This window comes from Haemorhous mexicanus, chromosome 2 (genome assembly GCF_027477595.1).
Source record: "Haemorhous mexicanus isolate bHaeMex1 chromosome 2, bHaeMex1.pri, whole genome shotgun sequence".
Classification (NCBI taxonomy): Eukaryota; Metazoa; Chordata; class Aves; order Passeriformes; family Fringillidae; genus Haemorhous; species Haemorhous mexicanus.
The window spans coordinates 39,496,970-39,521,272 of record NC_082342.1 but is presented as its reverse complement, the minus strand read 5'-3'; the positions used below and the strand labels follow the sequence as shown (position 1 = coordinate 39,521,272).

General features: G+C 41.4%; 1 protein-coding gene across 1 annotated transcript; it reads left to right on the top strand.

The window, feature by feature from the left end:
- Positions 1-4,362: 4,362 nt before the first annotated feature.
- CTSC (cathepsin C) lies at positions 4,363-21,098 on the top strand. Its single transcript, XM_059838526.1, has 7 exons — positions 4,363-4,543; positions 5,477-5,622; positions 13,891-14,057; positions 14,471-14,626; positions 16,646-16,761; positions 19,222-19,353; positions 19,970-21,098. Exons 1-7 carry the CDS (start codon positions 4,378-4,380, stop codon positions 20,470-20,472), a joined length of 1,386 nt encoding a protein of 461 aa, XP_059694509.1. The 5' UTR covers positions 4,363-4,377; the 3' UTR covers positions 20,473-21,098.
- Positions 21,099-24,303: the final 3,205 nt, after the last annotated feature.

Sequence of the window (24,303 nt, the reverse complement as noted above, 5' to 3'; positions counted from 1 at the left end):
CATTTCCTGTTACTCTCCCTCGACTGGAACATTATCTAGATATTTCAATAGTGTCTTAACCAACATGGAATTAACACTGTTATTTTAACAGTCATTACAAAAACCAAAGTAATAGTTTCCAGGGAAATTTCAATAAATTTCCTAAGTTTTTAAAAAGGAGGAAAAGACACTATTAAAACTATAAAATGCTTTTCCAGGAACAAAGCACTTATATTTGTGCACACAAACACATATACACACAGTCTGTGCAGACAAGTATTCTGTGTATCATCTTTCAGAAAAAGTTGGCAGAAAAAAATGTCCTCAGTGGACAAAAAGCCAAGCAAATGAACTGAAAGGTGATATTTATGTTGGAGTTATAGAATCAGATTCCACTATGATTTTCAGCTTTGCAGTGTGCTGTGGAAAAAAATCCAAACTCTGCTGACATCCTTCTACCGTTTGGGTGCTTCTACAGCCATGCAGTGAACAGTCTCTTTTCCCCTACATCCAGCTATTCCCAGCTCTGTGCTTCAGCAGGATGGTCTTCCAGGGGAACTAACACAACTTTTTGCCCACTAGAGCCAGTGAAGAAAATAATTAAAGAACACCAAAAGAATATGAGGAAATATATGGTTGTTTCTAAAAAGAAAAAGTGAATAGAATTAATCAACACTCCTTTTGTTGGTTTTATTACTAATTCCAGCACCAAAATAAATAATGAATTCCCAGAAAAACCTTCAAAACCAACTTTCTGAAAAAAACAGGCTTTTTTCCAGACAGCGGCAAGCTTCAGTTGTTAATTTAGACACCCTAGACAAAGTGCTGTACATCAAGCTGTACATGTACATCAGGCTCATTCTGTTCGCAAAATTAACTCACATAGTTGCTAGAAACTGCTTGATTTGTTCTGCAGAGCGTCCTCCCTTAAAACACTTTAAGTTTATAGTTGCAACAAATGAATACATATTATCTACCCACCTCCCAGAAACAGCCAGAAACAATTTCACTGTGAAGTAAACAGGATGTGCTCAATCATGAACAGAAGTATACAGGGCTAAGCTAATGCTGGGGTAAGTACTCCGCAGTAAAACAAAATGGTCAAATTTTATAGTGAGATAATTATCATATATTAATTAATGCTCTGAAAAATAAGTCTTTGAGTACAGCTCAAAGGCTTTCTAAAGGCACATAAGTAGGACATTGCTCTTGCAAAGCTACCTGCAGAGCAGCACCTACTGTCTCAGTAAGGAATAATTTCAGAGCCTACAGAGGACCTTGCAAATGCTCATATTCCCACACCTTTCCAAAACAAGAAAAGGAATAAGTAGTCCTCAGTTATGTTTAGGCTCCGAATTTTTTAAAATTACTCACGCTGTACTGTGCTAATAGCTTCATCAGAGGTAGGGATGGTGACATGCCAATGAAAGTGCAGCAGGGTTTGTAAGGAGATTTCATTTTTTTCTTAGACAGATACCACTGAAATACATGGGCAGCTCTTGTGCACAAGGATCCTTTTTCTTTAATTTCATTCAGTCTAAAATCAGCTTTCTGTGAACCACACCGGGAATGTAATCTTAGTGTTTACCCCTGTAAAGTGGATGGCTTATTACCACCCAGGTCATGGTTAGCTCCTAGATTGGGGAACTGACTTGACTGAATAGCAACCACCCCTGGTACTTCTGCTCCCAGGATTCTCTTCAGCCAGTTCATTTCCCACAGCCCTTCACTATCCGCTCACACACCACTTCCAGTTGTACAGACAGTGATAAGTTTAAGTGGCCAGGACTGATTCTTGAAGTAAAAGGTTTATTTGTCATTATTTGCCAAAATTCTGTTTACAAGCATTCAACATGTGGTTAGCCCATCTTCTCACATGTTGACACTGAAGGAAAATTTGCCTTTTCCCCATGAAATTCCTGCTGATTGCTGTGAGCAAGGAGTCCTGGATCCTTTGTTGTGCTGATTAAACTCTCTAACCCGGCAGAAAGTTATTCACCTTTAGGAGGGAAGATTTTCACTGTTTATTTTTGAGGATTTCTCCCCACCCTGTGACAGTGACTTCAATTACCTTACAAATCAAGCCAGTGCATACCATAGCTATCAGGAGGTTAGTAGACCAACCACTCCCCTTGGGAAGGGTTTATTATATGATGGTTTATTGGGGACTTTATTGGGGACATCATACTGACTTGGTCCCTCCTTATCTAACTCTCCTCTCTGACAAAACACAGTTCTAGGGAAATCTTATAAGTGGCAAAATTTTGGCTTCAAGAAAACAGTAACAGCGTGACAACCAAAGAGCAAATCTGTCACCAAACACAGATGTCCCTTCTGATGTGTCTTACACACAGGGCAATACTAATTTAAGGCTGTATTTCACTGACAAATCCAGATATGTCAGTGCTTTTGAGCAAGGAAGACTCTTTTTCCCATGGAAGTAATTAGCTAAGAATTACTATTGGAGAGAAGGCACAGGGAGTGCCTTTACCTTACATGGGTGAAATAAGTTACCGATGAAGAGTAGAACTGGAGTGAACTCAACAGGTCAGACTGAACCCCCTCTGCCTGGTCACAATGACCATGGTACAACCTCGTTACACTTCTATTTTCTATAATCTATTCTTTCTCTAAGGCAATTACAGAGAAACCCATATGGTTTTGTGCAATGACAGCCTGCAGAAGTTACAATTTGAAACTGAAAATTGAGACTCAGAGCAGTGCAGAAGGCAGAGGCAAGATCATCCAACCAGTGTCATGGGGATGAGATAAAGATACCACAGACCTTTTCAGGTCCTGCACATAAAACCAGAAGAACAGTAACAGAGGCTTTTTTTCTAAGGTCATGGGGAATTTTTGGGTGGATCTCTGAAAATGTGGAGCCAGCAGAAAAAAAAATCATTGGTAAAGAAAGGAGACAGGATGATATAGCCACATCTGTTTAGAGAGGCTTTATCAGGAACAGTAAGGCGCATGCACTTGTATGGCATGACCAGCAAATGTCCAGTTTGTATGTCATGTCCAGCTACCCTTGCAAAAAAACTAACTTAGAGCTATTTTTTTTTTTAATGCCATAGCACTACTGGACAACAGAATCTTAGTGAACAGAAACAGTATTTGTTTGGAACACAGAGGAAATTCTGCTCCTCCAATTAAGTCAGTGCCTTATAATCCTCAAGACACTGTCTTAAACAAGAACTTTTATCTCTTTGCTGGTATAAGTAAGAGCATCTATCAGCTGGTTGCTCTAAGAATCAGCAGCAAAATGTCAAATTAATCCTTCTCCAAAAGGCTGAGAAGATGACATAAAAAGAATGTGATGGTGCTAAAATAATGTATTACTTAAAACAGTTTAAATTTACTGATGCAATTCCTAATCTCCTGATTTAAATCAATACAAAAATAGATTGGGATACTTACAGTTTTAACCTAGTTTAGCTCCTGAGTTATTTAAAGCTACACTTTTGAAATCTGTGATGAGCATCTACGTGTAGATTTATACCAGTCTTACAACATTTATTTTAAATTTATATCCATAGCCAAGCTAGTGCATCATTTTCATAGCCAAAATTTTCATGTTATATGCATTTATTGTTCCCCAGAAAGGGGTTATTTTTCATATAACTCTTTTTTAAATGAGGGTATATTTACTCATTAGCAAGTCTTTTGGCCTTCTTGATTGCACATATATCTTCGGGAATGTGAAAGCGGACACATTTTGTATTTGGAGAGACAGAGGAAAAAGAGCCACTTCCCTGCACACCCAAGCCATGCACCCAGAGCCTCGCAGTTCGCTGGAGACATCTCTGTCCCCAACAGCACCTGTCCCCTGCAAACACTCTGCTTCTTGGACAAGCAAGATTTTGCAGGTCACCATAGCTTCTACTTTCTGGATGGGTTTTCTGTGCTTTTTGTCAACAGCTCATGCGTGCAAGGGTCTCACAGGTGGCGCAGGGCTTTGGGGTTGCACCCCGAGCGGGGTTCGTGCCCCATGGTTTCCTGGCTGTGACACGCAGCTGCTGCGGAAACTCTGAGTCACTTTGTGCTGCTAAACCATGGCGAACAAGTGGCCCAGTCCTCCAGGGCAGCAAGACGTAGGCTTGCAGTGACACCGGGAACAAGCCATGTTGGGGACTTGCCGAGGCTTGGGGCTGGACAGGGGGGCTGGGCAGGGGGATGCCCTTTGGGGAGGTAGATGGGTTTTGGGGAAGGGGATGCCCTTTGTGGGGGAGGATGCCCTTTGGGGAGGTGTCTGCGCTCTGAAGAAGGGGACGACCTTCGGGAAGGACACCCTGTGGAGAGGAGGCGCGGCCGGGGCGGGCCCGGGCCCGAGGGCGGGGAGGCGGCGGCGGCCGGGCGCATTTGAGCGGCGGCGGCGGCGGCGGGGGTTGTGGGGCTATGGCGAGCTGGGCGCTGCGGGGCTTGGCGCTGGCGCTGCTGGTGGCGCTGCCCGCGGCCGTGCTGGGCGACACGCCGGCGAACTGCTCCTTCGCCGACCTGCTGGGCGCCTGGGAGCTCCGCGTCTGGCGGGCCGGCGGCCGCCACGGCAACTGCTCGCAGGCGGGTGAGAGCGCGGCGGGCCCCGGGCAGCTCCCGCCCCGCGGTGTTCCCGGGAGCGGGCGGGGGGAGCGGCCGCTCCGTGCCCGGGGCCTCCGGAGCCGGCATGGGCGGCAGGGAGGCGGCTTCCTGCGCTGCTGCAGTTCCCCTTTACTGTGCGGTTTCTCTTCTGTTTGTTCCGATGAGGACTTGACTAGGCCTCTCCGCGGGCCCCTGGCTCATGCCGGCTCGCTGCCCCTCTCTCACGGTGCCTTCCTGCAGGCTCTGCCCGCCCGGGCCCTGGCTGCTCCCAGCAGGAGAGGGTGGCAATGCTGGTGACACCTGGGCACTCCCCGAGAGGCTGTCAGGGAAGCCTGACAGCATCCAAAAAGATGGAAATACCACTTCCTTCGAGGGGATAATAGTAGTGGGGAGTTACTATTTAATGATTCTATGTCAGTGTCATTTTAAAAATAGTAGATGCTTTGCATTTTTCTGTGTCATCTGCTTTTTGATCAGAGGCAGTACTAGCAGTGGAGGTGAGGGGTGGTAGGGTTGGAGCACTGGTGTGATGTGTGTAGGATGGGTGATGCCTCATCCCAGATGTTGTAGCGGAAGAGTTGTCATTGCAGACACAGTGCTGTCATTGCAGACACAGCATCCAACACCTTTGCAGCTCTAAAGCAAGTTGTGTTTCAATAAGCTGGAGTTTTCCAGTCACAGCTGCTTGGTGCTGCTGTTAATAAAATGTGCAGACACTGTAGCAGTGGAAAAAATGAGCATGTAGACCCGTTGACAAGTAAGCGGAGGTCCTGAAGTATCTCGATGCCCTTTTGCAGGAGAGTGTATTCAACGAGTGTACTGAAGCATGTTCAGGAATAAATGTTGCATCCTTTATACATTTTTTGTATTATTTTTCTCTTCCATACAGTAATCATGCCCTAATGTTTCTTTCTTTTAGGGCCTGTGGAGAAAAAAGTGGTTGTCAATCTTCAGAAGCTAGATGTGGCTCAGGATAGTCTGGGCAACTATGGTTTCTTCACTTTGATTTACAATCAAGGCTTTGAAATTGTGATAAATGACTACAAGTGGTTTGCATTTTTTAAGGTGAGTTAACCTGGTGTGTTTTACACCACTGGCTGTTGCCAAAATGGCCTGTATTTAGACTTCTCTTTAGTCAATGGGTTCCACAGTGGGTGTCAGTTGGGATACTTGATTATCTTTGGCTCTAAGGTTTGCCTGGATAAACAGATGAAGGATTTCTTCTTTTCATTTTTGAACATAAGGAAACAGCAATCAGCGGTTGGGTAGGGAGCAGAGAGAGGGAAGAGGTATTCCACGCTGGCCATTATCTGAAAAAATACAGATGCTACTACTTTACCTTCTAGACATGCCTAAAGTAATTGAAGGCCTTCATGAAACTAACTTTCCTGGTAGCCTGGAATTTCTTTTATTTTTTTTTTCTTTTTCTTTTTTTGGCTCTGTGGACCCAAGTCAAATAGCAAATACCATTGCTTTTATCTTTCCTTACAGATGTTATCAAATGCATGGACACTTCAGAGCCATCTATCCTCCTTGATGGAGGATTTCTGAGATCTATAAATTTTATTTCAGAATACTACTTTAATATCTAAGGAACCTTTCTCCTGCCTGTAATTACTTCTTTGGAGTAATACTGTTCTCTTCAGTCCCCATTAAGACCTTCAGGTCAAGCTGAAAACTGTGATGGTAGGTAGGGATTAGACAGGAGAAAACACTTGTTAGGAGCTCTCTGCTGCTGTCCTGGTGAGTGGCATGATGAATCTGAAGGGTGGTTTGAAGTAATCTCTGCAGGATGGCTTTACTACCTGAAAGACAGATGCTTTGTGCAGCAGGGCTTCTCAGCTGGTGAGTGCAGCCCTGGGCAGGTACAATGAATGTGGTTTTGGTTGTTTCAGGAAGCATGATCTTGTGAGTCAATAGTAAACATCCAGGCCTTGTCCAAGCATAAAATCTCTGAATTTTGGCTAGTACTAAGGAGGGTGAAGAAATAACTTTTGCTCTAAATTGTCTTTCTGGGAGCTATGGTAGATGGTTTATTTTACAGCAACTATTTTAAAGTCAGTGTTTTCAGGTGTTAACAAAAGCAAGTGATCCTCTCTTTCAGGAGAACCGGAATCTTTACTGAATAGAAATTACGTAGAAGGCTCCAGTTTAACTGTAACCTCCTTGCAGCTTCCATCTATGCTGTTTTGGGCTCATGCAAGGGAAAGGACTGCATAGACTTTTTAGCACAACTACTGGCGAAGTTATTTACATGCTCATTGTTGTAGGTTAACCCCAGTAAAGAGCAAAGCACCACTCAGCCATCAGTGCGTTGGGGGATTGGAAGGATAGAAGTGCAGAAACTAGTAGACTGAAATCAAGCTCCTTTAATAGGTAAAGCAAAAGCTATGTGTGTATGCAAGCAAAGCAGAATGAGGAATTCATTCACTACTTGCCACCATAATGAGTAGGTGTTCAGCAATTTCCCGGAAAGCAGGGCTTCATCGTGCACAACTGTGACATAAGAAGGCAGATGGCATGATTCTGAATGTCCCTCTTTTCTCCTTTCCCCAGCTTTTGTTTCTATGCATGATAGTTTTTGGCATGAAATATCTCTTTGGTCAGTTGGGGTCAGCTTTCCCAGCTGTGTTCCCTCCCAATTTCTTATGCACCCCCAGTCTACCTGCTGTCAGAGCTGAGGAGCAGATGAGGCCTTGGTGCTGTGTTAGCTCTGCTCAGCTAAACTAAAACATCCCTGCATTAACAACACTGTTTTCTTCACAAATCTGAAATGTGGCATTATATGAGCTACTATAAATAAAATGAACTGTCAAGACCTAGTGCACTCTTATAACTGGAAATTTTTGAAATAAGAATTCAATCTTTTAAACAAGACAGGGTCTTGTACTTGAGCAGAAGCAAAGTATGAGAGGGAAACACCTGATTGACATTCTCATCTGTAAAAGATAGTGAAATTATATTGCTGTGATGTGCATTCCTCATAGGTTTGGCAGGTGATACAGCAAAGACTGCACAGACACTGAAAGGTAATCTAACTAAGCAGAATTACTCTGAAACTTCTCAAGCAGGGACACCTCTATGAGCTCACCTTCAGTGGGAGGACCTGCCTCAAAAGTGGCAGGAATTGCTGCCTCCATGAGGACAGCAGAGCACTGTATGCTATAGTCTCGTCCATGTACTTGGTTTTTCAGTGTCATCTCTGGCAGGGAGAATTTAGCAGTCATTGTTGGACTCATCTGAGAAGAATATAGTTGAACTAGCAGACTTTGGGCTGATATTTTACATTGAAATACAGAGTTGCCTTACAAGCCAATATGCTAGGCAGTAAAAGAGTTGGTGATTATTAAACAAATTCCTGAGTGTGAGGAATTTAATCATAAAAACAGTGTGGCCTGCTCTGGGATATAAATGGATCTGTTAGTTGCCAACTTGAAGACAGCTGAGAGTCATTGAAGGCTGCTGCTCTCCACACCTTGTGAAATAGATCTCCAGAAGATGAGCGCTAAGTCAAGTGACTCATAAGCACTGATGTCATGTATTGCATTGATTTGCAAAAGTACTCTTAAAACAACATACCAAAACTGTTGCAGAATAGTTTAAGCTGAAAGGAGCTTCTAGTGGTCATCTGATTCATCTTGCTGCTCAAAACAAAGACAAATACACACCTGAGCAGTAGCATACACAATAGCTTGCATTTTGTGGTCATTAAATGTGTCTCAGCCCTTTGTAAGCTGATGGATTAGTTCTTAGTTTTGAAGTTGGCTTCAGTATTAAGAAATAGCAAGCTTGTTTGGGTTATTGCTCAGTAATGGGGGATTCATGAGCAAGACATATTTAAATTAAAGACTTCTTTCCTTAACCACGATTGGGAGGATTAGAGCCCAGGTCAGTTACCCTCTCGAATAATTTGCTGCTATAAAAAGAACAACAGATTACAAGATGCAAGTCAGATGCTGAGAATCTTGAGGAAATACCACAGCACTTACTAATGCATTTTTTGCTGCAGACAGCTACTTGCTGTTATTGGGCAACAGCATGCAATGTGTCTATCTGCAAAACTCCCCATTTCACAACTGTTAGTGGGCACTTGGAGGGAAGAAGTGGTTCCTTACAAATTGTTTGACCTTGTGACATATTTAACTGTGTATATCTGTTTACTTTTAATCCAGTAAATATTGTATTACATATGAAATAGAAATACAACAAGTCTGAGATTGAGCAGAGGGAGGATTTACCAGGTACAATGAGCAGCAGTGTTCAAGCCAATACAGTAATTTGTGAGTTTCAGGCATAGAAGTGCCACTTCTGCTAATTGAACCTCCAGTGTATTTTTTCCTAGTGTTAAAGAATTAAGCTGTTAATTACTGACAGGAATGCTGTGAGCTTGTCTAAGTGGTGACTTTATCAGAGCTACTGCACTGTGTAGATACAGACACAGCCTGTTTGGCTGTGCATGTTTCAATGAGTTTTTAATAGCTTTTTGTTCCTGTGACTTACTAAACAGACACCCACTGAAACTTCTGTAGGGTCTCATTGCCTTTACAAGATATTTCTTCTTTCACTTGAGGCCTCTGGGGAAAGGACTTTATACATCAGAGGAATGGATTGGGTGAGCTTATCAATCCTATTTTTTCCTCAGTTTACTTTAGTGTCTGAAATAAAGATGCTTTAACAGTGGTTTTTTCTGTCTATTGTTGTACATACATTTAAAGTTTGCCAAATTAAATGCAGCATCCTACTGCATTCTTACATTCTGCTTCTAGCACAAAATAAATTGTTTAATGTGTGCTTCGGAAACATCCCTGTACTGAACTTGGATGTGAAGTTAGTGTACTTGCTCTTGGCAGAAGCTTGATCATGTGCTTCTGCTGGATGATACAAGGATTTTTTAGGGTTATGCAGTATATAAAGCTTTAGAGATTTTTTTTCTTTTTTTTTTTTTTTTTTTTAACCCCAAGGGATGGCAAAAGAAATAGGAACAGCATAACATAAAAAGCTAGAGGGAGGCTGAAGGGAAAGTTGAGGCCCACTTGTTTCAATTACTTGATGTCTTTGAGGTATTTATTTATTGTTAAGGCTACCACTTTTGACACGAAACACTCTCATAAGTTTCTCACTGTTTGTCCCTTAAGTTAAGTGGTTCTACTTCAGACTCCTGAGATGAGATGCTCTTTAGCAAATACCAGAAGTCTGGCTTTTTTTTTTTTTTCATATTGAAGCATTACAACCACTTTAGCAAAAAAAAAAAAAAAAAAAAAAAAAAAAAAAAAAGGAGATTTTAGAATATTTCGCCACTCAAGTTAATAATCTTTACCAGACTAGGTGACATCTTTTTCATATATTTTTCTCTCTTCCCCAGTGCTCCCAAATTTGGTTAAAATCAAGGACTGCTGTTCTGAAACAAACAGAAACAAGCTAGAACAGTGACAGCAGTTAATGTTTAAGTTTTCAGGATATGGAAAAAAAACGCAGACCTGGATGCATTTTATTTCATGTCGCTAAAGTAGAACAGCTAATGCTGTTTAATCATCCTGCAAATCAACTGAAAGTCAGTTTTTAACCTGTCTAATTTGGGCTTGCTTAACTGGCAGTGAGCAACTGCTGCTTTCCTAAAGTGTAAATCTGAAAGCACAAAACTCAGAATTGCAGAATGTTTCCAGAAAGTAAAGAAAATCCACCTAGAGTTGATATTTGCTTGCATTTTATGTTGTGGAGCAAGATGCAGTAGTTTTTTTCTGGTAACATCATCTACTCTATTTTTGTGTAGTAGGGGAGCTGCAAGTCTGCAGCTCTGTTCTTGTTCAATGTGTGCTTCCCATAGTAAAATGCATAGCCACACTTGTAAACTTGAGAGATAAGTCTCTCCAGAAGGTTTAATGTGTATGGTAGTTCTGCCTCCTGGAACTCAAGTTGGCTTATTGCCTAGGCATTGCTTAAATTGAGGAAAATAGATTTCAAAGAGGACGAGATGCTGCCTCTCTATGTGGCACTGCTGAATTCTCATTAAAATGCTGTGACTAATAAGGTCTCCATCCCTTCTTGCTTTCCTCTTAGGGAGATTAAAGATTTTGAAAAAGCTTTAAACAATTATGATTTTTACTAGGACTAGAATTGAACATACAATTAGATTGTCACGATGACCAACACAGGAAAGGCATTATTAAAAGCATACTTCACTGAAAAGCTTACCTGAGTTCAGTTACCTAACAGCAAGCTTTGAAGTTTAGCTACATGAAGGTTAATGCTGGCGTGGCTTGGCTAAATTTTGGCATTAGGTAAAACCACATGAATTGTCAGGATTGAGGAAAAATATGTATTTGAAATAGAATTAAATTTTTCAAAGCTCAGACTTTGAAGTATGACTATATTTTTGGTGCCTTTCTAAAGGAGTTCTCCTAGAATGGTCAGGTCTCTGGATGGAGTTAATGCTGCAGATTTCACCGGCTGATGAAATTATCACATGACACAGCTGCAGTCATCATAACTCAAAACTGAAAACCATCTTTAAAGTCTGCAGAGAAATGTGTGAGAGCAGTTGTCCAGCAGTTGCTGGTGATCACAGCTGTATGGCTGTTATCCTCCATGAAGGATGCTGTTCTGGAGTGGGCTCTGTGGATATTTTGGGTACTGTGCTGGCAGCTTCTGCCACGTCTGTCATTGCAATTCACATCCACCTGAGTCAGGTGTTGCTTGTGCAATGGTGCCATATCCCTGCCATATCACTTGCTGTTAGTTGTGCAGTTGTACTCGTAATCAGTCCTCTAAAACTGGTACAGTCAAATTTCCTAGATCCCATCTGCCAGTCCTTCACTAGTAGAAATAAGAAATGCTGTATTTCTTAGCAAAGTTGTTTTAGCGATGATTTTATGGTGTACATTCTGGTAATCAGTGGTCATCATTGTTATGGCACTGATGAGGTTTTTTTAAAGGCTTCTACATCGGTGGTTCTTGATTAAAAGTCAGGGGATGGGGGGGAAGCAATTGTGACCTTATGTAGGTATATTTTCATTTCCTAGATACATTGTTGTTTGGAGTTGAAATTCCCTTTATCTAAATGTCTTTCATGTGTTATGGTCTCAAAGTATCCATGTCCACTTTTCAAAGTCATTTCAGTAGTAGCTTAGTCTGGCACTCTACAAAAAAGTAGCTACGTAGGACTAGAATTGCTTAATTTTAGGCTTCTACACAGACTGTCTGAAATTGGCTTTTATGTCTTGTTTATATTGAAGCATTGCTGCTGGCTGTCTTTTCACCTCCTTTCTAAATTTTGTTGATACATGTGAACTGCTTGCAGTGAGTGCAAGCAATTCACTGCATTCACTTTTCTGAAATATAAATTGTACAAATGGTGTGAAAGTATCATGGTTATCTCTTTGTCTTTAAAAAAGCAATGAATTTTGTCTCTGGAAAGAGAGAGGGATTTCTGGGAGAAAACCACCTTTTGTGTTGTTGTTTTTGTTGTTTTAATTTGCTAGTTAGCAGATAACTCATTGCCTTTTTTTTTCCATTAAGATAAGCCCCAAATCTTTGTTACTTGTTTTAATTCAGAATATCATTTTGCAAGGCAGCATTGTTGCAGGAAGCAGGCCTGTTCCTCTGATAATCTTCAGTTTTTTGGATTTAAGGCCTATGCTTATTGAGAATAGCTGTACTGTTTTAATCTGTGGCAGCTTTTAGAAAAAAAACCCAGGTATTAATTTCTGTGGTCATGTAGAGCCAGAAAAGTGATCCTGCAGTAACTTAGATGTAAAGTCACTACCTGTTGCTTTAGGAAGTGTCTGGATTTCTAGATCTGCTGTTGTGAAGAGTGTGTGTCTCAAAAGTCATCTCTGTACCTTGGTATTTGGCCAAGTGTAGTTATTTCCCACATTGAACAATCTTGCGCAGTAAGACAGGAAGAATAGAACAAGCTCAGCCTTCTAGTGCCCCCACCCTGCTCCTGGCAGCAAACACACTTGCTGCCTGTAGGTATGTTGCCTCTGCATCCTCCAGACTGGGGACAAAGCAAATTCCCATTGTTCCAAAACAGTCAGAGGATTAACCTTTAATTTTATTCTGCTGATCGATAAACCTAATTACTTCACTGTAAGTTCTCCTTCAGATTTCTCAAAAAGCCTCAATATAGACAGAAACCTCCCAGTCTCTTTAATTAATCTTTTCCATCTTGGGGCATTTCCATCATTGTAAGCCACCACCTTCTTCAGTAAAGCTGAGCAAACATTTTATTGAATCATAGTTACAGAATCCCACTAGGAATGTACATATGCATTTCAAATAGGATGAGATTTAATGAAGTTTTCTTGGACTAGGTAACTTGAATTCTGTCTAAGTGATGATTTTTTTTTTCTTTTGTGAATACAAGAGTAAAGTTAAAGCCTTTGTTGCATCAGGTTTTCAGGTGCCTTTGTAGTGTAACACAAAACACTACAACCTTACACAAAACACTAACCTTAAGAGATGATTAAAGAGCCACAAACCCCCCCACAGTGAGACATTCTGTTGTCAGAATTACTAATCCTGAAAATGTATGTAGCTAGACAAAGTATTAGTGGTACCTGTTGTATGAAGACACATTTTGCTGAATATATTGGGTTACTGCTCTTCAGCGGTAAAATGAAGACTTGTGTGGCTGAATAAGGAAATATTAGGACTCGGGACTTGAGGCTTTAGTGGCAGTCTCTACTGCAATCTTTAAATGAGTTGTTCTCAAGGGATCATCATTTCTCACTGTCTCATTTTGATAGTTCCTGTGAAATTCTTTCATGATGCTTTGCCATCACAGCTCAAACATAAAAAAGTGGCTGGAAGTTTCATATTTGGTTTTGACTTATGGAACAATAACAGTGCATAAATAGTACCTAAATTTTAAAACAGAAATAGTGCATGTCTTCCTATGGGGTTACTGGATGACAAACTTGTCATTCTCCCTCTGTTTGTGTCTTAGTTTCTCAGACTTCTGTGGCAATCCAGAGTTAGCTTGACTGGTCAAATATTTGGCATAATAAATCTCAGGGCCTTGAGGAGAAGGTTGAGTACTAAGAGGTCTTACGTCTTGCTGAGAAAGTAGCTGTTGGACTGAAATGATTAGCACAGGTTAGTTGATACTGATAGGAATGCATGCTGTGTTGCTAAAAGTGCAAGTCACAACCCAATTGTTTTTTACAGCTATTTGGTAAATAGCAGTTTCTCTAATCTTCTTAACCTCTGGAGTGTGCTTGCCCACTTCTGTGCAACACAGGCAGGAAGAAGCAGCTGTGAGTGGGTGGGGAACTACGGCTATGCTAACAAATGCATCTGCTCAACACAAGCATAAACTTCTTCACATTCCAGTACAAAAAGGAAGGCCAGAATGTAACCAGCTATTGCAATGAGACCCTGCCAGGATGGGTGCATGATGTTCTTGGCCGCAACTGGGCTTGTTTTATAGGACACAAGATTTCTTCATCTCCATCCGATGTTCACATCAACGAGCTACCTCTCCAGAAGCCTGGGGGAAGGTAAGCAACAGATAAAGTGACCTTTTACTGGAATAAAATGTCTCGTAACAGTGCTTGAGGTTTAGCTAAAATCATAAGAAAGAAGTCTAGTACTGAGGACAAAGTTAATGGCAGTGTTAAGGTTGGAAATAAACCTGAATGCAGAGTAACACAGGAGGGTTTGCCTGCTGCATCACAGTCTCTTCAGTCTCTGATGAAGCCCTGTTATAAATCTGGCATGTCTAAGGAAGATGTTTATATCTAGTCTGTCTCAAGTTTTAGAAACCTTGACTTGATCCAGTAATTCCATGTTTCTTTATTAGTACCTACCAGAAGACCATTCCAGAGTTACATATTGAGTTTAGAGAGCACCTTTAGTTTCAATCTCAGTCCTTTTCTTACTGTTTTACTTGGTTGGTTCCTTTTGTTTGCAGACTCTCCCACAGACGTTACGTTCACAACGTCGACTTTGTAAATGCTATCAATGCTCACCAGAAGTCATGGAGAGCGACAAGATACGAGGAGTATGAGAATTTTGCCCTGGAAGAACTAACTAAAAGAGCTGGGGGTCTCTCTTCCAGAGCTTCAAGGTAATAAGGCACTTTGTTCTGCAGCAAACCCCACTGCTTCCAAGAGTCTGTTTGTTTGTCCTGGCTCTTAACTGTGCTTAGTTCAGGTGTTTAATCAAGTTTCAAGGCCTTCCAGTTCATGTTCATGGGGTGCAAACATATTTTTCATTTGAATGATTATTCTGAGCATCTGTTGTCTCAAGCAGATGGGACAAATAGAGTCACCTACCTTTTAGTCTTGCTCAGTAACTCACCGCTGAACTCATATATGCAGGGAAGCAGTTATCATCTCAGTGCAGTCTCAGCTACCATTTCATTTTCCTCTCGGCTCATCAGCTACTTGCCACAGTCAGGAGTTTGTGCTTGTACTTCATCTTGGTTCTGCTAGTTCATAATTGCAGTAAAAAAGCTGTGAACTGCTCTCTGCTCCTAAACATGAATATCAACGATTTCTGAGGGAATTCCCTGGTTACTTTGATAATTTGCCACACCTGCAACAAGAGTCCTCTAGCAGGAGTAGAGTGTTTCAGTGAAGAAGCATGAAAGTAGCTCTGAGAATGCCTTCAGGGTCTTGCAGATAACTTAGCTGAGAGTGGTAGTGGGGATGGGTACATCGTGCACTACAAAATCTGAGAACTAGGGTTTAAAGATTCCCTTCTTTATAGCTGTCTTAGCATATTCATAGTTTTGCTTTTTCAGCTCTTGGTATTTCTGTGAGTAGGAATGCTACTTTTCCAAACTGCGGCAATCATATGTTTGTTGAAGAAGGTCCTACTGTAGAATAAAAATGCTGATGTGCATGGGAATGTCATGCAGATGTGTAGATAAAAGTCGCCTTGAAGATGATCCTAAATACAGTAACCTATTTGGGAGCTCTCTTCCGCCCATGCAGTACCATAACATTATTTGGTTGGCCCTCTCAGGCTTTCAAAACAGACTCCAGAGTCTGGTGTTTGTGAATGGCACCAAGGAAGAGCATCAAGTTATGTAAAAGTTGACTGCATGAAGCTCTTTTTTTGCTGATAGGAGCATCACTTGGCTGCAGGTGGTAGATGAGGACAGGTGACATTCAATACTTCAAGTCACAGTAAAAACTTTCCCCAGAGAAGTCTCCAGGGCAGGTGGGACTACAGTTAGTGAATTGCCAGTGTAAGCCATGCCTGTGCCTGAAATGAAACTGTAGTTGCTGTCAGTGCATGCTGCCAAGGCAAGATGGTTTCTGCAGTCAGATATTCTACATACTTTGTAATTTTAGTAAAATAACTGTTGTAGAACTGTGTTGCTATAATCTCTGAGAGTTACCTCAGCTCTTCAGATCGGTGCAAAAGTACTTGACCTCAGCAGCTTGTGGATTTTAAGGAAACTCCCCCGTTGGACCACCCAGGAGCCACTCTGACAGTCACACGCACACCACCTGAGCTGGTACCAAGGCCCCTTTACAGCCACACCCCACACTTACAGTCACACCAGCATTCTTTACCTGCTTGATGCCAGGGTTCCAATAGCAGAGTCTCAGATGTCCAGATCTTTAAAATAATTTGATCTTGGTGCAGTAACCAAATAATAAAACAGCTGTTCGTACCGTGCTCCTCTGAGGAGGGGCCCCAAGCAAAGGAGCCCCTGGGATTTTGTACCCCCAGCCTTAAGTGTGGGAAGGTCTGGGGTCCTTTCTGAGTGTCCTGTCACCTGGCTGGGCCGCAGGTCCCTGCTTCCTTTGTTATGCAAAGGCATTTTGCCACCCAGAGCTCTTTGAAGCTCACACTGCAGCTTGCCAACTGAACTACCTGTGCTGAATGTATTCCTCAGCAGTGGATAGTTAATAATATAGTTCCCTCAGGGAGCAATTTGAGTAGGTCTTGAATCCTGCTCAAGCCTATCTCTTCTTATTGACACCCACTCAGTTTAGATGGAGACTATTTTAAATTGCATAGTGTGAAGCAAGTCCAACTGGTAGAAGCCAAAGATGAAAACTGAGTGTTACGTAATTGTTTCCTTGCCTACAGTGTGATATGTTTTTGAAAAGCATTTTCTCCTCTTTAGACCAAAGCCTGCACCTCTAACACCTGAGTTACTCAAGAAAGTTTCAAGCTTGCCAGAATCCTGGGACTGGAGAAATGTGAATGGTATCAATTATGTCAGCCCTGTTCGGAATCAAGGTAAAAATGAAAACCTCTGAATTCAAAGTTCTAGAGCTCCTTTGATGTAGTTTGTAATTTGCTGCTAACCAGAAGGTTTTGCCTAGTGTCTTGCAGCTGACAGGTTGCACCTTTACTGTGAATAACCTGTGGAAACTGGGTGGAGTCCTGGCTAACAATGCTGTACCAAAATAGGTGGTGGTACTGGCTTGTCCAGACAGTGCTGACTTGCTGGAGAGAAAGCCTATTACCACAGGGTCCTATTACCACATGACCCTGCATAAACACAGCTGTTAGGTTTTGGCCAAACAATCTTAGCCATGGTTTTCTGCACACTGACTGATGTACAATTAATTTTTTCCCTGATTTAGCTTGATGGCAAATTATCATGCAGCTTTAATGAATAAACCCATAAAAATGCCTCCAAATCTTATCACCCTGATAAATTCAGGTGTTACTTAACTGGGTAGTTGCAAGAGGAGATATTAGTCACTATGAAAATTGCAGACAATGATAAATACAAAAAACTGGTAAGAACTTAAAAGGGTACCATGCAGGTATGTGTTGATTCTGTAGGGAGTGTTTATAGCACTGTGGTGTGAGATGCCTAAATTATATGTTCATATAATGGAGGCCAGGAGTGAGTTCTGTTAATGTGTCCCTTCCCTGTGTCACCATAAACTTGCATCTACTGGTAGCTATCTGGTGGCAGAATTTGGGGGAAAGAAGCATAACATTAGCATGGTGGGAAAGGGATAACTTAGATCACCAGTCCCTCATTTATGACTTAGTTATTCTAACGAATTCTGCCAGCTGTACTCCTGGTAGCAGAAGCAGCATAGGAAGGCTTATGGTATTTCTAGCTATGTGGAAGCACTGGAAGATGGCAGCAGGAAATTATATCGTCCTCTGTAGGTGTGAGTCCTGTCATTTCTCCTGGTGTGAGCTATGAATGTCCCAAGGGCTCTTTTATCTTCCAAACAATTGAACACTCAGTTCCAGACTTACCCTTTCTCTGTGGTGTTGCTTCAAAGTTTCTCTAAATGAGCACTAGTCTGTTGTTTCCAATAAAAGAGCTTCCTACACTTTTTATGTAATCTGAGGGTCCATGCTGAGTATGTTAAATGTCTGTGGAACATGCATTCTGCTCCATCAAATTAGAATTTTAGCTTTAAGGCTTTAAAAAAAAAATCAAACAAAACCTACAAAAGAGGTCATTCTGTGGACTTTATAAATACCACTGTGGTAACAGGAAAGAAATTTAGCAGCCTGTCCAGCAGACTTCAGACTGAAATGATTGAGTGAATTGTATTTTTCATGTTTTTGCACACATAATGCAACAACGTGTTCTACAGTGTGGCCCATCTCAGATGCTGTGACTGTGCAGTGAGTGGGAGGCATCTTTCACTGCTTCACTTTGCCCTGCTGGGAAAAGCGTGTTCCTGTTCAGGCTGATTTTGTCCCTTTTCTTCAGAGGTGCATCTAGCTGAGTGAAGGTGCAATTTCACAAAGTCTTGCTGTTGTAATAGCTCTGCTTTTATACACCTACACAGTTCAAGAGAAAGTATTTTGTTTTGTTCCTCAAGGCTCCCACATTTTCATAGCTCTGCAATATTTGACTTTCCCACCATCAGGAAACAAAAGGAAATCAGGCACCTTGATGACAATCAGTAGATAAAATAGGACCTAATCCAAGTATTCGTTCTTCCTGTGAGGCTTGTCATTCCATTTCCAAAGGCTTTTAATGAGTGAAAGGAAGGTCCTAGAGAGTGCAGAGGGCCTAAAGCTAGAAGGAATACTAAAGTTTGATGCAAAAGTAAGGAGACTTAACTATCTGCCAGGAAGCAGAAGGGAAATTAAGGTGCTTCTGAAAAGCCAGTGTACAATTACATGCCCTTGGGAAGCAAGGGGAGCAGGGATGTATCCATTATATTAAACATGCTATTTATACCACTATTCTCTTAAAAGTCAGTTATTTTAGAGGTAGCTGTAGAGGTGGAATATTTTTTCAACTGGAAATTACGGGACTAAATCCATTGATAGGTTGAAATAAGAACAATATTGTCGCCATTCACTTCAAATAGCTCACTGCCCCATAGCATATGTGCTCCATAAAGGATAGATGGAGCCTTCTCAGCCCTGCTAATGTGGTCCCTGAAGGTTCATTCTGAAGGAATAGGGTAATTGGATAGCTCTTAAGTGCTACTGCTGAAAAACACTGGAGCAGTTCTTTGCCTCTTATTCTTGAAAATAAGCTCAATGTTCCCTGAGAAGTTGTTAGAAGTGGGTTTTGAATTGCATGCATGAAAGCTAAATGAAGATTTAAAGTTTTTGTTCGATTGGTGTTCAAGTTCTAATCACTGTCTGGTAGGGTTTAACTCTTTTCAGTGAACTTTAGGAATAGATGTACCTGATGGCAGGTGACTAGCCTTGTTTATGTGACTGACTGCTCCTTGTGGTTCCTTTTTCTCCCCTTCTCAGGCTCATGTGGCAGCTGTTACGCGTTTTCCTCCATGGGCATGCTGGAAGCAAGGATACGTATTCTCACAAACAACACTCAGAAACCAGTCTTCAGTCCCCAGCAGGTTGTGTCTTGCAGCCAGTATTCTCAGGGTAAGGATGATGGTGTATACGGACACCTTTCAACTAATGACAATGCTGGAGAAGGAGCAGGGAGTTTGAAAACTTCCATCCCTTCCCCATCAAGTTACTTTTTTCATAAAACTTTTTCATACATCTACCTGTGAGATGGGAGATATCTAAGGAGTAGGGTTCAAAATGGAGCTGCTTACCTAGAAGGAATGGAACTAAATATTATCCCAGTGATATATTCAGAGGGAGGGGGAAATGAGCAAAAGCAATGACTAAAGCTTTCCAGAGGACCGTATCCTTGTTAGGACAGATCCTTGTATACCATGTAACTAGCTGTTTTTTCTGACAGGGATTGTCAGCAGCCCTTTCTGACAGGGATTGTCAGGATGATGAAAGGTCCAAGTATTAGTGTTCCCAATATAGCTCCCAGAGATGTGAATTTTGCCCTGAGTGTTTCAGAAAGCTGACTGTAGCTAACTGGAGTATTAGGATGATCTGGGTCACTGAAGTATGTTCAATACTGTATCAGAAAGAATTATGAAAGATTTAAGTGGGGGAGTCTCCCACCTCAAATAAGAATTTCCAAGGGAAGAAGCACTTTTTTTGGTTTATTTTGTTTTGGTTTTTTTATAATCAGGTTGTGATGGTGGCTTCCCATATCTCATTGGTGGAAAGTATGTCCAAGACTTTGGTGTGGTGGAAGAGGACTGCTTCCCTTACACAGGCCATGACTCTCCGTGCCTTTTCAAGCGCAGCTGTTACCACTACTACTCGTCTGAGTACCACTATGTTGGTGGTTTCTATGGAGGCTGCAATGAAGCCCTGATGAAACTTGAGCTTGTTCTGCATGGCCCAATGGCTGTTGCCTTTGAGGTTTATAATGATTTCATGCTGTATAAAGAAGGGATCTACCATCACACCGGGTTACAGGATGATTTAAATCCTTTTGAATTGACCAATCATGCTGTTTTACTGGTGGGCTATGGTAAAGACCCAGAAAGTGGTGAGAAATTCTGGATTGTGAAGAACAGCTGGGGCACCTCATGGGGAGAAGATGGCTTCTTCAGAATCCGCCGTGGCACTGATGAATGTGCAATTGAAAGCATTGCAGTGGCTGCAACTCCTATTCCAAAGTTATAATGTAAATGTCTTCATCCAGTGCCTCGTCCTGAGCCATGAGAACATACTGATTGTTGAAGATTCTGGTTAAAATCTGTTCCCTGGCTTGAAAAGACAGCTTTAAGGAATTTTTCAAAAACAGAGCAGTTTCCATATGTTGAGAAGATGAAGATTATTAAATCTGCTCTGTGCACTGGCGGCTTCCTCTCAAGTCTGACAGTAGATCACCCAGAAGAGCTGTTTTGGCAACAGTGGTGATTAGTTACTCATTGTTGGATATGCCTTTGATTACCAGTTGCATTTTTTTCCATGGGCAATCTTGACCTTCAGATCTGAGGGAAGTGTCTGCTGTGATAGTCTGTAACTGCTTTGAAGGGATGCTGTAGTGCCTTACTTCTCAGAAATCAGGGAGTCGCTGCTATTTGGAACATAAATGTGTATTGGGTAGGAAATAAGCAATTATGCCAATGAAAATAAAATTCTTAAGCTCTAAGTGTCCTGTGAAAACTGCATGTCAAATCCTTATGACAATAAAAATCAATTCTATGTTTCAGGCTGTTACTAAATGGTCTGGTTCTGGATTTTATTGCTGTGCTTCACTGTTCATCATTTCAGAGTTAAATAAAGAACACCCCACTCTTTGGTGACCTGTCTATGAGTTTTGAGCTTCCTGTCAAGAACGTTTTACTTCAGCAGAAACTGGTGGGAAAGAAGGATGAGAGGGCAGAAGAGCTAGTAAAATCTTGCATGTGAAGCTGAGATTATCACAGCAGCATCAAGCAAGTTGTCCAGAAGTACAGTATATGGATGTAGAACAATTCATTGAGTAAATTTGCTACCTCCCCAGTAATCCTGTTTAAATCCTTTCTGTTAATCTGTTACTCTATTTCTTTCAAATATACAAGGTAGAAACATAGGGTTGAGAGGAGGGGTTGCAACACCTGGAATTAACCATTTCTCAGCAGCAGCACAGTACTTTGTTAGAGCAGCACTGGTCTTTGCTGTTCACCTGAGGAAACAAGAATGGGTTAAAGGTGAGTGCCGGTTTAATACATAGAAGCTAACTTCTTTAGTAACCGTCTATTAAAATGTGACCAAAGTTACTTGGTATTTTTTTGTGTGAAATATGGTCTCATGGGTGTTTTTTCTAGGTGTAGGGAAATTCATGAAATGCAGAAAAATGGAACAGTTGTCTGTAATCAAACTATCCCATTTAATTTAGAAGGGAAAACTCACTTTTTACTTCAGTAGCAGAATTTCACAAGAAATCCTGGATTCTAATTTGCTCAAGTTGAGGGGCAGGGAAAGGCTTCATGGTTTTTTCAATCCCCTCCCAAAAAATATTAAGCCTGGTCCATGGCAAGTTGAATATGAGTCTGCAGTGCCCTTGGAGCCAGGAGGGGTTAGGGGATGCATCAGGCACAGCATGGCCAACTGGGCAGGGGAGGGATTGTTCTGCTCTGCTCTGCACTGGGGTGGCCTCACTCGAGTGCTGGGGCAGTTTTGGGTGCCAAAATAGAAAGAAGACATTAGACTATTAGAGAGTGTCCAAAGGAGGGCCACAAAGGTGGTGAGGGCCTTGAGGAGAAGCCAGATGAGGAGTGGCTGGGGTCGCTTGGTCTGTTCAGCCTGGAGGAGACTGAGGAGAGACCTCATTGCAGTCAGCAACTTCCTTGTGAGGGAAGGAGGAGGGGCAGGCACTGATCTCCCTCTGGTGACCAGTGGCAGGACCCAAGGGAATGGCCTGAAGCTGTGTCAGGAGAGGCTTAGGTTGGATATCAGGAAAAGATTATTCACCCAGAGGGTGCTTGGGCACTGGAACAGGATTCCCAGGGAAATGGTCACAGCCCCAAGCCTGACAGCATTCGAGAAGTGTTTGGATGATTCTCTCAGGCCCATGGTGTGACTCTTGGGGATGTCCTGTGCAGGGCCAGGAGTTGCACTTGATGATCCTTGTGGGTCCCATTCTGACTTAGCTTGTTCTGTGGTTCTGTGCAGATGTGTTTGGAAATTTAGAACTTGTGTTTTGCCAGAAGTGGAACAAGGACTTCTGAAATAGGTCATACTGTGCATTGGATTGTTTTAGCTTAAGGAGTTGGGGGATGGGAGAGGAGCTAGGTTCCTGGATTTTTCTAATAGCTGTAGTGCTTGAGAATAAGAATATGAAAGCTAGATATTTTTACTATCTTTCAGCCATTAGGAAATTGATTCCTTATCACCAAGCTGTTGCTGACACTCTTGGCACTACAAATACGAAAACACTTGCTATTCACCATGCGTTGTATCATGTTAACTACATGTGTTTTGAATAACATTCTGTGTTATTTTCTTAGCAATTCCTTCATCTGTCTGTCACTGCTTGTGTGTGGCAGCTGCACCAGTGCTAATAGGAAGATGGGAGTGTTCTCAGAGTGGTCTGTCACTGTCACTGCCCCCAGTGACTGTCATCAGACGTTTGCCTCTGGCTGACTGCTGTGTGTGAATGTCCCTGTTTTTTGTATTCCAGAGTTGCACAGAAAAATGTCAGTCAGCCTGATGGAGCTGGTATGTAGATGTAGATTGTTTATGTGGCTTCTTCCTATAAACAATGCATTAACTGAAATAGAAAACATGCTATCACTCAGGAGAATAATTGTAGGGTTGGCAGATAGGTCTTGTAGTGAACATGTAAAGCCCTAATATATTTGACTTATGATGGAAGGTTAATAGATAATGTCATGATTGATAAATACTTTCAGGGGAAATAGAGCTTATCATCAGCCCAGCAAACAGAAATATTAAAAGTTTTGTGTTTTGAAAATTAATGCATACTTAGGACAAGAAAGATACATCTCTTTAAAAAATCCTTGAAAAATCTTTTAAAAAAATCACTTGAAATCCTTAAAAATTATTAAGAGCTGTGGTGGAGTCTCCATCACTGGAGTGGGATGATTTTCCAGTTTGAGGACTGCCCCTGACACCAGAATTGCTCAGGGACTCATGCAATTGGTTTATGAAGGAGACTTGGCAGAGTCATCATGACTCCTTCTTGCTTTGTGACCTGAGAACTTGAAACACACGGTGACATTTAACTTCCAAAGTTGTCAGCCTAACTTTGCAGTGTAAATAAAATTCATATAAAGCAACAGCAGGGATTTTTTTCTAGATTTGTTCAAAGTGCTGAATTTGGGACTGAATAATTTTAAAGTTGTGTTGTTCCAGGGGTCTTGGGATGACAGGAAAACCAGTGCACCAATCAAGTCTATTAAAATGATAAGCTCAGGACAATATTAAAGCTTTATAGGTTCTTGCCCTTTTTTTCTTTTTTAAATGACTTACACTTTATGCATTGTTTTCTTGTCCATTGCTGGGGGCTAAAAATTAGATTTTAAAATGGAGTTAAGAACATTGGACTACTTTTGAAATTTCTGCTAACATCAGACCTCCTATGACCTCTGAAAATACTGATATAGTTCTAAGGCACTTTGATCGAGATGTGATTAAAAAAAGGCTGTAGGTAAGTCTGGAGGTATTGTTAATGGAACATTTTCAAGGATGTCAAATGCAGAATTTTGAAAAGCATTTTTTCCTCAATTTTTTGTATTTTAAAAGGGTCAAATGCGGGGGGGGTGTTATTTATTTTAGAAGACAAAAAGGAAGATGGAATAAGGAAGCATTTTATCAGTGGTTTCAGTCTACAAAAGAGTATCTTTTACCAAGATTTTAAATTTTCAGTTTTTCATTCATTGCTTTCAGGAAAAAAACCATCATGGCATGGTTTTTTTCCCCCATCAAATTATTGATTTCTTCAGAAAAGCCATTTCTGGTATGTGTTAAAAATCCTGTTAAAACATCAAAGCCATGACTGATTTT